The 14,046-nt window shown below is 40.9% G+C and overlaps 1 protein-coding gene across 2 annotated transcripts in view; it reads left to right on the top strand.

Annotated features, from left to right (window-relative positions):
• Ccdc146 (coiled-coil domain containing 146) overlaps positions 1 to 14,046 on the top strand; it is a 135,690-nt gene that overhangs the window by 12,023 nt on the left and 109,621 nt on the right. For both annotated transcript variants that reach the window (XM_031380078.1, XM_031380077.1), the window contains exon 2: positions 5,584 to 5,822. In XM_031380078.1, coding sequence (XP_031235938.1) covers positions 5,595 to 5,822 — 228 coding nt within the window. In that variant the 5' untranslated portion in view covers positions 5,584 to 5,594. The remainder of the gene's footprint in view (positions 1 to 5,583; positions 5,823 to 14,046) is intronic.

The raw sequence follows: 14,046 nt of genomic DNA, 5'->3' as shown, positions 1-14,046 counted from the left end.
AAAAAAAAAAAAAAAAGAACACCAAGGTAACTTATGGAAGAAAGCGTTCAACTTTCATATGCCCATGAGACTCTCATCACCATCAAAGTCATGAAATATCTGTTACATCCAAAGATACTTTCTTCCTCTTTTACTATTGTGTTATGAAGTTTTAATAACACAATTCCAGCACTTGGGAGCCAGAAGCAGGCAGATCTTTGTGAGTTTCAAACTAGCCAGGGATATGCAGAGAGATACTGCCTCAAAAATAAACACCAAGATTTACCAGCTAACTTCAAGTAGACTTAAGTCAACCTAGTAGACTAGTAAACTCATAGTTAACTAGTAGATTAACTCAGTTATGGGCACTGTGCTATATAAATTTCCAGAGCTTTCTATCCTGAAATAACTTCAACTTTATAACTTTAGTCATCACTCCAAATTCCCCATAGTCCCTCAGAACAACCATCTGACCATTTCTGTGGGTATGTTAGAATACAGTAGCCCCATCTCTCTGTCAAGTTTATTTTACTTAGAACATCACTCAGGTGGTTTGAATGAAAATGACTCCCATAGGCTCAGAGAGAGTGGCACTCTTAGGAGGTGTGGCCTTGTTGTTGAGGAAGTGTGTCACTGGGGGTGGACTTTGAGGTTTCAGATGCTCAAGCTAGGACAGTTCCTTCTCTCTCTTCTTGCTGTTTGCTAACCTGGACGCAGAACTCTCAGTTTCTTCTCCAGGATCATGCTGGCATGCTTTCTGCCATGATGATAGTGGACTAAACCTGTGAACCTATAAGCCATCCCCAATTAAATGCTTTCTTTTATATGATTTTCCATGGTCACATTGTCCATGTCTCCGCATAACAATAGAAAAGTCTATAAGACAATCTTGCAATTTTTAATGACTGCTTCTATTTCTTTAGGGGTTATGGGGCTCTTTAAATGCTTCATCTGATCTTGATTTAACTTTGGTGAGTGGTGTCTGTCTAGAAAATTGTCCATTTTGTTAAGATTTTGCAATTTTGTGGAGTACAAGCTTTTGAAGTAAGACCTAATGATTCTTTGAATTTCCTCAGTGTCAGTTGTTATGTCTCCCTTTTCATTCCTGGTTTTGTTTATCTGGATACTGTCTCTCTGTCTCTTGGTTAATTTGGCTAAGGGTTTGTATACTTTGTTGCTTTTTCTCAAAGAACCAGCTCCTGGTTTTATTGAATCTTTGTATTGTTTATTGTTCTCTTTGTTTCTAACTGATTGACTTCAGCCCCCACTTTGATTATTTCCCGCCTTCTACCCCTCTTTGGTATGCTTGCTCCTCTTTCCCTAGAGCTGTCAGGTGTACTTTTAAATTGCTGACATGAGAACTTTCTAATTTCCTTATGAAGACACTTTCCTTCTAGCACTGCTTTCATTGTGTCCCATAACTTTGGGTTTGTTGTGCCTTCATTTTCATTGAATTCTAGAAAGTCTTTAATTTCTTTCTTTCTTTCTTTCTTGACCCAGAGATCATTGAATAGAAAGTTGTTCAATTTCCATGAGTTTTAGGCTTTTCGGTGTTTCTGCTGTTGTTGACATTCGGCTTTAATCCATGGTGATTTGATCTGATATCAGGCGTTACTTTAGTTCCCTTGTATCTGTTGAGGCTGGCTTTGTGACTATTTCGTCAGTTTTAGAGAAGGATCCCTGAGGTGCTGAGAAGAAGGTATATTCTTTTGTGTTTGGGTGAAATATTCTATAGCTGTCTGTTAGGTCCATTTGATTCATAGTGTCTGTTAGTTTCATTATTTCTCTGTTTAGTTTTTGTCTGGATGTCCTGACAATTGGTGAAAGTGAGATTTTGAAGTCTTCCACTATTAGTGTGTTGGGTTCAGTGTGCAATTTAAGCTTTAGCAATGTTTGTTTTACAAATATGGGTGCCCTTGTGTTTGGGGCATAAATGTTCAGAATTTAGATATTACCTTGGTAGATTTTTCCTTTAATGAATATGAAGTGTCCTTCTCCATTTCTTTTGATTAATTTTGGTTGAAAGTCTATTTTACCAGATATTAGAATGGCTACTCCCGCTTGCTACTGGGTCAGTTTGCTTGGAAAACTCTTTTCTAGCCCTTTACTCTGAGGTAATGACTTTATTGCTCAGGTGTGCTACTTGTATACAGCAGAATGAGGGGTCCTGATTTTGCATCAATTCTCTTAGCCTGTGTCCTTTTGGGGGGAAATTGAGTCCATTGAAGTTGAGAAATATTAATGACCAGTGATTGCTACTTCCTGTTATTTTGATGGTGGTGGTGGTGGTGGGGTGTGTGTGTGTGTGTGTGTGTGTGTGTGTGTGTTTGTGTATGTGTCCTTTCCTTGGTTTTGCTGGTATGGAATTCCTTATTTCCTGTTTTTTCTTAGATGTAGTTATCCTTCTTGGGTTGGAGTTTTCCCTCTAGTATTTTCTGTAGGGTTGGATTTGTGAATAGATATTGTTTGAATTTGAATTTGTCTTGAAATATCTTGTTTTCTCCATCTATGGTGATTGTGAGTTTTGCTGGGTGACTGAGAGTTTTGTCTAGGTGGGCAGCCATAGTTTTTTAGAGGTTGCAAGACGTCTGTCTAGGCTCTTTCTAGCTTTTATGGTCTGTTGAGAAGTCCGGCGTAATTCTGATAGGTCTACCTTTGTATGTTACCTGGCTTTCCCCTGCTGCTTTCTAATAGTCTTCCTTGGTTCTGTAGATTTTGTGTTTTGATCATTTTGCACCAGCAAGGTTTTCTTTGTGGTCCAGTCTAGTTGGAGTTCTGTAGGCTTCTTGTATGCTTACAGGTATCTCTTCCTTTAGGTTGGGAAGATTTTCTTCTATGATTTTGTTGAGAATATTTTCTGATCCTTGGAGCTTGGACTCTTCATCTCCTCCTATTCATATTATTCATAGGTTAGGTCTTCTCATGGTTTCCCAGATTTCCTGGATGTTTTGTGTCAGGAATTTTTTTAGCTTTAACATTTTCTTTGACTGATGTATCAATATCATCTACTGTATCATCTATGCCTGAGTGTCTCTCTTCCATCTCCTGTATTCTGTTGATGATGCTTCTCTTTCCTAGGTTTTCCTTCTCCAGAATTCCCTCAGTTTGTATTTTCTTTATTGCATCTATTTCTACTTTCAGGTCTTGCAATTTTATTTCCTTCACCTGTTTAATTGTATTTTCATGTAGTTCCTTAAGGGATTTACTCATTTCCTCTTTAAAGGCCTCTATCATCTTTATAAAATTGGATTTAATGTCATTTTCTTGTGTTTTGGTTGTGTTAGGCTATCCAGGGCTTGCTGTAGTAGGGTAGCTAAGCTTTGGAGGTGTCATATGGCCCTGGCTTTTGTTGACTGTGTTCCTTGAAGGGCCTTTAGCCATCTGAGTGGTTTTGGTCCCTGGATGTTCTTGTTGTAGTAGGAAGTGTGTGGGGGGGGACATGAACCTCGATGGTCTTGGTGTGGAAGGTCTCTGAATTCTGATGGGTATCTTTGAACTGTATGGTTCTGGACCTGGAGGTCTGTATGGTTCAAAAGCCTCAGTTATAATGAAGGTGGGCAGAGAGGTGGTAGGAGAACAGAGATCTTCGCAGGCTAGCAGGCTGCTCAGGACACCTTGGCTTGGCCTAGAGGGCTCAGAGAGCAGGGAAGATTGGTGGGGGAAGGGAAGCTTACTAGTATGGTTCAATAGTCTGATAGAGTTGGAGGAGACGTGGTGAGAGAATGGAGATCCCCCTGAGATAGCTTTAAAATGTTGTAAAGAATGGAGTAACCATTATGCCTAACAAAAAGTGTTCTACAAAAGAGGCTCATTGGCTCTAGATGTTATATTTTGAAATGATTTTTTTTTAGAAATTTACCCAGATATTGTCAATCCTCTTCTCAAAATTAGACATTGCCAAAACTTATTTGTAATTTTAGTTGCCAAGAGCAGCTGACATCATTTTCAATTATGTCAATTAAAAATTTCAAGAGCTGTGGGATACCTGCTAAGGAAAACTGCTAAGGGAACAGAAACAGCTCAAGAGAAAGAAGTGTGTTGCAGCCAGCAAAGCTGAGAGGGATTGGAGATCTAAGAACATTTCTCCATCAGACATGGAGGTGTAGCGTTTGAAGTTTGCCCACCTTGTTTTTGGTCTGGCTTTGGTCACTATTTCCTTACGGTGCTCCCTCCCCTCCATTTCAGAATGATGATGTATATCCTGTGCCACTGTATTTTGGAAGTATGTGGCCTTTTTCTAGGGGATTTAAGAGATTTTATCAATCTTAAAAGAGACTTTGAACTTTGGACTTTTAAACTGGGATAGACTATGGGGACTTTTGAAGTTGGACTGAACTCATTTTTGCATTGTGTTATGGCTACAAGCCTGTGGGGCCAGGGAAAAGAATGTGATAGTTTGAATAGGTACGGCCTCCACAGACCCGTGTGTTTGAATGCTTGGCCATGGTGAGTAGCACTATTAGGAGGTGTGACCTTATTTGAACCTTGTTGGAGTAATTATGTCACTGTGGACGCTGGCTTTGAGGTCTCCTATTTTCAAGCTAAGCCCAGTGACATACACAGTCTTCTGCTGCTGCCTGCAGATCAAGATGTAGAACACTCAGCTCCTGGTCCAGCACCATGTCTGCCTGCATGCCATCATGTTTCCTGCCATGATGATCATGGACTAAACCTCTGAAATTGTAATCTAGCCCCAATTAAATGTTTTCCTTTATAAGAGTTGCTGTGGTCATGATGTCTCTTCCCAGCAATAAACCTCTTAATAAGACAGCTAAATAAATAAATAAATAAATAAATAAATAAATAAATAAAATTTCAAAAGTATAGATTTTGATAACCTAGTTAGTGATCTTGTGGAAAAAAATAAGTCAAAAAAAATTTTTTTTTTCTGTATATCCCTGACTGTCCTGGAACTCACTCTGTAGACTAGGCTGGCCTCGAACTCAGAAATCTGCCTGCCTCTGCCTCTCAAGTGCTAGGATTAAAGGCATGTGCCACCACCGCCCGGCCAGAAAAATCTTATGACCAGGCAAGATGTCACTATTATTTATTTTATTATATAAAATTATTATAAAATATTTTCTCATAATTTATGTTGTTTAGATTTATTTTTCATGTATTGCAATTAAATTTATTATATTTCATGATCAATAAAATATCTTATAAGGGGTAAATTTTATATTTTGGTATTTTCACAGTAATTTTTTCTTACTTTTTAAGCAAAAGGCCCATACACAAATTCTTTTAGGATTTGGATTAGGTAGCTACACAGGAAGCCTTCTGGGTATGATCTGGCAGAGAAAGCTTTTCCACGCTGGTGACAGAAATCAGGGAGGAGTTGCCATATTGCTCCTCTGGAACTTTTACTTAGACAAACTAATGTTCTAATATGTTGAATGAATTTTTGTTGCTTCATTGGTTCTGTATTAGCATTTCACATCTGAAAATCCAAGCGAAGCATAGCTGAAATAGTTTTCTCTGTTGGCAAATATTCTAGTTACACATTCTAGTATGTGTGTTACTTGATGGGTGTTGTCTTATTTTCTGATATTTTGTAAGTGAAGATATGCTTGAATAATTGGATATGGAATCATTTTACTTTAGAACTGTGAAAAATGGAAGACAATAGCAAAGACACAGAAGAAGAAACTGAAGAGGAGGAGGAGGTGGAGGAGGAGGAGCTGGAGAAGGAGGAGGAATTGGAGAAGGAGGAGGTAACATCATCCTCAGAAACAGAAAAGGACCAGAAAGACCTCCCCACTGTCATAGTGCCTACAATTAACATTCGTGAAGAGCGGCTCGTCGATTTAGCTAAAACGCCAGCTTTCCTCTGTCTGCATGAGGTATATTCTCTTTGTATATTATTACTAGAGTGTCTTAGTTAGAGTTTTACTGCTGTCAACAAATACCATGACCAAAGCAACTCTTTTAAGGACAACATTTAGTTGGGGCAGGCTTACAGTTTCAGAGGTTCAGTCCCTTATCATTAAGGTGGGAGCATGGCAGTGTCCAGGCAGGCATGGTGCAGGAGGAGCTGAGAGTGCTACATCTTCATCTGAAGGCACACAGGAGAAGACTAGCTTCTAGACAGCTAGGTTGAGGGTCTTAAAGCCCACTCATACAACGACACACTTCCTCCAACAAGGCCACCCATCTAATTAGTGCCACTCCCTGGGCCAAGCATATTCAAACTACCACATAGAGTAAAACCTAATCTTCACCCACTTAAAATTACAAAGTGTGCAGCATTGTCACTGTTCTGTGTTACATACCTCCTATAGGCCTCAATCACAGTCAATGTACAGGGTGGAAATCTTACCAACAAAACAGACCTGACCTTCCTCCTGACCTTTCCTTATTATTATGGTTTTTAACTTTCTATTGACTCTTTATGATTTCACAGCATGTGCCCCAATCCCACTCACCTCCCTGTCCCTTTGTATCTGTCCTCTCCCCTTGTAATCCCCCATATTCCAAACAAAACAAAACAAAAACAAGAAACAAAGGCATATCATTATTGTGGAAGCTGTGGTGTATCAGAGTATCCCACAAAGCACCCTTTCGTCCTTATATCTTTACTTGGAATTGTATATTGCAATGAGTCATTGGTCTGGTTCCAGGCCTCTGGCTTCTGCTATACTATCAACACTGGATCCTCACCAGGACTCCTCTCAGATTGTTGTTGCCCTGTGTCATGGAGATCCTACAGCTTTGGCTCTGGAGAATCAGCCCCTTCATGCAGTCCAGCAGTCCATAGATAGGACAGATGTTGGGGTGAGCCTGGGTGGTATTGAGTTGGTCAGCTCTCTTTCACCCATGCTACCGTGGTGAGCTCTCCAGCACTGCTCCTCCGTGTAAGACCACATACCAAGAACACAGGCACAATTTCTGACAGTTAACAAGTGAGACGTCGGGAAGCTGAGCAGGAGCTTCTCTGAGGAGGGCTGAGCAATGACTTAAACTTAGTTAAAGGTGGAACTTCTAGGTTTCTCCTCTATTTTACTGTCATTGCTTTCTTTTTGATATTAACAAATAGCTAATATAGAGATTGTAGGCTTAGATTTTTCAAAAACCTCCTTTTAATAAGGGGCTCAAATGCTTCAACACCCCTTCTAGCCCACCATCCAAAGGTAGGGGAGAAAAGATGGTAAATAGGACAAGGGATGTGGACCTGTTTAGAAGTAGTTCTTTGGGGAAATTCCAATCTCAGTTTGTCAGAATACCAGCAGTCTAGTTCTGTAGTCTCAGGATACCAAACATGAATCAGGAATGGTGGTATGATCCAGCAGAAACCACAAGAATCAGCAGGAGAGACTAGGCCCAGCCGAGATGCCAGGAGATGTTCTCTGCTGTGCCTTTCTCAACAAAGTGAAGATCAGTGAAGGGGAAAGCACAGAAAGACACAAGACCGACAAAGCATTGCAAGGCCAGCTATGCAAGTGCCTCGCTGTCCACGGCCATGCAAGTGCCTCACTGTCCACGGCCATGCAAGTGCCTCACTGTCCACGGCCATGCAAGTGCCTCGCTGTCCACAGCCATGCAAGTGCCTTGCTGTCCATGGCTATGCAAGTGCCTCACTGTCCACGGCTATGCAAGTGCCTCACTGTCTACGGAGTCAATTTATATGCTCACCAAATATCACACATCCTCCGATGAGCTTTGTCTTAATAAATGCCACGTGAGTCTACTAGACATCACGTATCCACTGTAAGACATGAAGTGAAGTAAAACGCCCACTCCAGGAGATACTAAAGACTATATATGCACCTTATTTGTCCTAAAATTTTGATCTATTTTTGACATCCACTGAGGATTCATACATACACCGCTCTTATGCCAGTTGCTCAATCATGGTTTCGGATCCCATCATTCCTTTTACACCTGTGAGTATTTTTGCTACTGCTATGCTGTGGATTGAATCCAGGATGTCTCACGTGCTAGGCAAGCATTCTCCTATATCTCTAACTCAAACACATGCTTTTGTTTGAGATAGGTCTCTTTGTTTTGCCCAGCCTGGTCTCATACCCCTGGATTCCAGTGGCCCTTCTGCAGCAGTCTTCTGAGTGCTGGGTCCACAGATCCATGTCACCAAGCCTAGTTCTTCAACAGTTGTATTAAGTGGTTTTCCATGTATATAAAGAACTCTTCCCACTTTCAGATTTACTTATTTGTCTGTGTTCAACTTAATGGAGAAAGAATTTATTAAGGTACAGTCTATTGTAGTGGGGCAGGAACATTTGGCAGCTGGACACATCACATCTATAATCAGGACTCAGAGACCAGCAAAGGCTTATGTTTGGCTCACTTTTTCCTTTTTATGCAGTCTGTGATCATACCATAGAGAATGACGCTACTCACAGTGCATCACCCACAATGCGTGTATGCTCCCATTTCTCCTTTTTAGGCAGTCCAGGATCTTAGCACAGGGAATGACGCCACCCACAGTGTGTGTGTGTGTGTGTGTGTGTGTTCCCACTTCTTTTAACCTAGTAGCATATCCAGAAGCCTGTCTCACAGATAATTCTATTCTATCACGTCAAGAGCTGAGATTAACTACCACAAGTATGTCAAGTCTGATCCAGTGGGGTTTAGGAGATGTCAACCTTTGTGTCAGCCATCCTACTGTCTTGCTGTATAGTGTCAGCATTAGCAACTTTACTGACTAGGAATTATTCTTCAAACTTGCAAAATCCTGCAGAATAAATTATTGGCTTAAGATTACTTTATTTGTAAAATAAGCAGCACTAAGGGACCTGGCTATGGCTAAGTGGTAGGACATTAGCCCTGTACTTGTGAGACTATGGGTTCCTTTCCCAATAAGAAAAGGGAAAAAACATACATGCATACATATATATATTGCATAATTGTTAGCTGTAGTTTTATTTCCCAATTCTTTTTTTATAATTTTTTTAAGATTTGTGAGGTAAATTTTTTGTATTTAGTTTTCCTTCAGTTGTTTAAATAGAAGCTGTGTCTGAAGAATGGCAGATTTCCGATACCAGCTGAAAGGAAGCTCGCAGGACCAACCATCAAACACCCACACTTCCATCACATTGAAAATACAGAAACACCCACAGATGCACTGTCGCTAACGCTGGGCCTACCATTGGCTTTCAGTGCTGATCAGCAGAGCACACAGCTTTTGCTGTCATCAGATATTGACTGAAGTGTGTGTTTAGTGTGGTGGTCAAGGTCTTCGGCAAATTAGACTCAGACTGCTTTTCAGTCTAACCCTTCACTTAGGCCCTAATGGCCTATTTGTTCTCTCATTGGAGACTTTTCGAAATCTAGAGGTGGTAAATTCAGAAGCCTGGGAAATGACCATATATTAAAATATGTTGTGTAAGATCATTTCCCAAAATTCTGCCTACTCACACTGCCACATAAATCTGTGCCATTTCAATTTAAACTCCAAATGATGCCCTTCTTCCATAGACCATGCTTTGTTACCCTGGCAAGTTTCCTAGCCTTCTGAACCTCCCTGAACTTCCTTTAGGACATTGCCTGAACACTTAGCTTGTGGGAGTGTCTCCAGATTGCCAACTCTGTAGCATAAATAAATGAGCATTACTTGGTACTTAGTCAATAACCAATATCTGCTGAATTTCTTCTCGTAAGACATTACACAGAAAACTTAAAAGTTCCTCCCTGATATTGTGACTACATAAAGCAGTAAGATCATCAAGGCAGGAGCTACCCTGCTAATCAGGGTCAGTGTTCAAGATGGCTGTTGGGAGATGAGCCCTCTGGGTCCATCTGAGGACTGTGAGCTAAGGTAGATAGATAGATATCTGTCTATCCACTTATCCACAGATACATAAGCACGAGTCTGGTGCTCTACAAACTTTTCTTGTCCCATTGAAAAGCTGCTTGCTTAAAAACGTTTATGTATAACATATACAAAGTATAACTCATAAATATTGGTGTGCTGCTACTTGAATCTTTATATGGTGTACAACCAGCACATGCAGATCTGAATTTGTTAGTCTCCAAATTTTGCTTCCCTTCTGAGTTCTCTGTGTCAGTTTGAGAGTTGACTGTGCACTTTAAATGGCCCTGAACTTATCTTTTTTCCACCATCATGTTTTTGATCAGATCAAAGTATATTTCTAGCAACCTAGACGTTTCTCTGCGACCCTTCCCAGGTGTCGTGTCGCTCCCACCAAAGGCAGCCCCTGTTCAGAGTTACCCCTCACTCTGTTGGTTTGCATCTTCCTAAACACTGTGTACAAGGAATCATGTGCCATGCTTTTGATTAGGCATCCTGTTTGTAATTGTATGTGCGAGATTCATTAATAACACTTTGTGTAAAAATAGAGCAATCTTTTGTTTATAGTCCTGCATGGTAACTCTCTTTTTGTCTCAGGTTTCTTCTTAGGAATTGGTTTGTCTTGGGTATGTGCCTAAACCTGAGGCTGCTATGTCACAGAGGACGTTTATAAGCAGCCCAGCAGAGTTTTCCCTCAGGGTGGGCCTCACTTTAGATGTTGCAAGGCATGCATGGTTAATCCTGTTTCTGTCTGTGTGCACTGACCCTGGTAAGTGTCATAGTGTTTGGTATTTCACTCTGGCAAAATCCAGAAGCTATAAAACACTTCATCTCAATGCCACAAGCACAAAATTCCTTTTGAACATTATTTTATTTTGCCTGGCTTCCTGATTCTTCTCTTATCAGATGCCAGTCAGCTCCTTCTTCCTCCTTTTCCTGCAAATGATCCTTATGCCAACAGTTAAGTTTTTGACACAGCAGAGCCAAGTGCTAGAGAACAGGAAGGACTACCCTGATTGGGAGGCACAAGGCAGAACACATATACTGGGGCCAAATAGGATTGCAGACAGAATCCTGTAACTGGGGAGTGCGGGTGAGTGATGTTTTTTGTGGGTAAGTGAAATAAAAGGTTTTCCTTTGTTGATAAAATGACCCTCACTAGAGCTTGTTTTGTATCAAGCTATCCATTGCTTTACTTCGTACAAAATGTGTCATAAATAGTTTACAGCGAGGTTCTGTAAGTGTCTTGTAAAGTTCTTTATTTATCACAGTGGGAAATGGTTTCCACAGTTGACTCCAGGTCCAGCAACTTCCTGACAAGAAACCTGCTGCCAAAGTCTTGTTCCTGTGTGTGTAAGCTGGCTCTTTTCCTAGCTGCAATGAAAAGTTTCTTCACTGTTGCCTTTTGCTTTTTAACAAACTAAAATATAATGTAAAACAAATTCCAACATATCAAAGTTGGACAAGCCAAGGCAACCGAAAAATATAAGAGCCCCAAGAGAAGGCCCAGGAACCAGCTACCCACTCGTTTACAGGTTCAGGGGTCCCCTAAGGCACTAAATGGAAGGCTATAGTATACATGCAGAGGACCTGGTACAGACCTGTGCAGGCCCTGTGGCCTGCTTGAGTCTTTATGAGTTCATATGAGCTTTGCTCAGTTGATTTAGAAGGCCTTGTTCTCCTGGTATCCTCCTTCCCCTCTGCCTCCCTGACTTCTTCTGCCTCCTCTTCCATGGGGTTCCCTGAGCTCTGAGGGGGAGAGATTTGATGGAGACATCTTATTTGGTCCTTCTCTTACCATCAGGCCATGGGTCTCTCTTTGCATTTGCTCCCATCTGCTTCAGGAGGAGGCCTCTGTGATGTGGCTAAGCAAGGCACTGATCTGTGAGTACAGCAGAATATCATTGGGAGTCATTTTATTATGACTTTTTTTTTCAGACCAGTAGTATATGGTTTTACGCTAGGTTTCTGGGATATTTAGACTCTAGTTCTTAGTTATCAAAGCAGTGCTAAGTATGGGTTCTACTCCCACAAGCTTTGTGCTGCCATTGCCCTAGCCTATTCTGCAAGCAGGACAGATTGTAAAACAAAGGTTTGGGGGTTGAGTTGGCGCATTGTACATTTTTCCTTTGGCATCTTGCAGAGTACCTCTCCATGTCAGAGATGATAGAACATAGGGTGAAGGTTCTATATAGACAGTCCTTTACCTCTCCAGGTTCTATGAGCTGTGTGGGTGTTGCCTTCAGCAAAGAGGCTTGCTGTCAGTTTGTGGAGAGCAAGCTATCCTCTTGGCAACAGCCTGGATTGCTTGGGGATTTCCATGGGACCCTTTCTGTCAACAACACAATCTAATGAAACCCAGTCCCCGTAATTGAAGCTTCATTTGGTAACGAGAGATGGACGTCTCCCTCTCCCTCTTTATTTGGAGGCTTCAGTAGTATGGCCTTCATATATCGTAGGAAGTTTCCACTGCACTAGGTTTCCATACTGCTCCTCAAATGTCCTTCAGTTCTAGCTGCCTCTCCCCTCATTCCCTTCCTCAATCCCATCTTCTTTCCACCTTTCCCACCTGCTCCTCCCATTCTCATCCCCTGACCCTGGCTCCAGTCCACTCAAAATCTATTCTATTTCCTCCCTGGGAGATCCCTGTTTCCTCTCTAGTCCCTTGTCTATGCCTAACCTCTCTGGATCTGTGGATTATAGCTTTGTGATCATGTATTTAATGGCTAATACACAGATTAAGTGAATGTATACCTTATCTATCTTCCTGGGTCTAGTTTACTTCACCCAGGATGATTTTTTTCTAATTTCATCCAGTTGCCTGCAAGTTTCATGATGTTATTTTTTAAAGTGCCTAGTAAATACTCAGTTGTGTAAATGAACACTTTCTTTATCCATGCTTCTCTTGAGGGACATCTACATTGTTTCTGATTTCTGGCTGTTATGATTAGAACAGCAATGAACATGGTTAACGAAATAAATGTCTGTGTGGTAGGATGAAGTGCCCTTTGGGTATATGCCTGAGAGTGGTGCATAACTGGATTCTGAAGTAGATCTGTTCTCATATTTCTGAGGAGCTGCCATATTGATTTCTAAGGTGACTAGACAAATTGTACTCCCACCAGGAATGAAGAAATGTTCCCGTTGTTCCACATCCTCACCAGCATGAGCTGTCATGTGTAATTTTGATCTTAGCCATTCTGACTGGTGTAACATAGAATCTCAGAGTCATTTTGATTTGCATTTCTCTGATGGCTAAGTGTTTCTCAGTCATTTGAGATTCTGCTGTTGAGAATTCTAATTTTAGATCTGTACCCCATCTTTAAATTGGATTGTTTTTTAATATCAAGTTTCCAGAGTTCTTCATATATTTTGGATATTTGCCCTCTATCAGATGTGTAGTTGGAAAAAAAAAAAAAAAAGCCTTCCCATTCAGTAGGCTGCCTGTCTGAATGACTGAATGACAGTGTCCTTTGCCTTACAAAGGCTTCTCAGTATAACAAATTTTAGTTGAGTGATATGTTGGCTAGGAATTGAGATAACAAAACAATTATCTAAATCTACTTAGAGATATTTATATACTGCCCACTACATACCAGCATGCTGGTAGGAAATGTTTATTATTGTTATTATTAAAGCTACAAAAATCATTCCTTTAGTTCTTCTCTTTTAAGGATTTTAAAAATTATTTATGTATATACATGCAAGCGTGTGTATGTGCATGCCACATGCATGCATGTTCATAAGAGGCCAGAAGAAGTGTGAAAATCCCATGGAGCTGGAGTTAGAAACAGTGTGAGCAACCCAGTGTGAGTGCTAGGACTCTGGAGAGCAGCAAGTGCTGTCAACTACTTGCACCACTTCTCCAGCCAAATTATTTTAATTTTGTCTTTATTTAATGGAGCTGAAGGCTGAGCTCAGGGCCTTCTGCTTGCCAAGTATGTGCTTTACAACTCAACTAAATGTCCAGCTTCCTTCCTTTGTTTTAATTTTGTCTTTTTCCCTGCCTGGTGCTAAAGATGAAACCCAGGGTCTTGAGCTTGCTTGGCAAGTGCTCTGCCACTGAGCTAAATCTCAAGCCTCCCTCCTTTCTCTCAAACAGTTTCTGTGTGTTAGGCTATGCTTAAACACCACAGGGATGCACAGATAGAAAGCACAGGAGATATCCCTGTCCTTTACAAGTTTTGTTTGGGAAAAAGTAACTTGAAATCTTAAATGTCAACAAAGGGTAACGGATGATTACAGAGCCAGAAGGGGCAGTTTTCTTAGAAGTCACTGTGGGAAGAGATGATGGAGAA

This window comes from Mastomys coucha, unplaced genomic scaffold, assembly GCF_008632895.1.
Source record: "Mastomys coucha isolate ucsf_1 unplaced genomic scaffold, UCSF_Mcou_1 pScaffold19, whole genome shotgun sequence".
NCBI lineage: Eukaryota > Metazoa > Chordata > Mammalia > Rodentia > Muridae > Mastomys > Mastomys coucha.
Note: the sequence above shows the minus strand (reverse complement) of the source record. Positions and strands in the feature narration are given on the sequence as shown.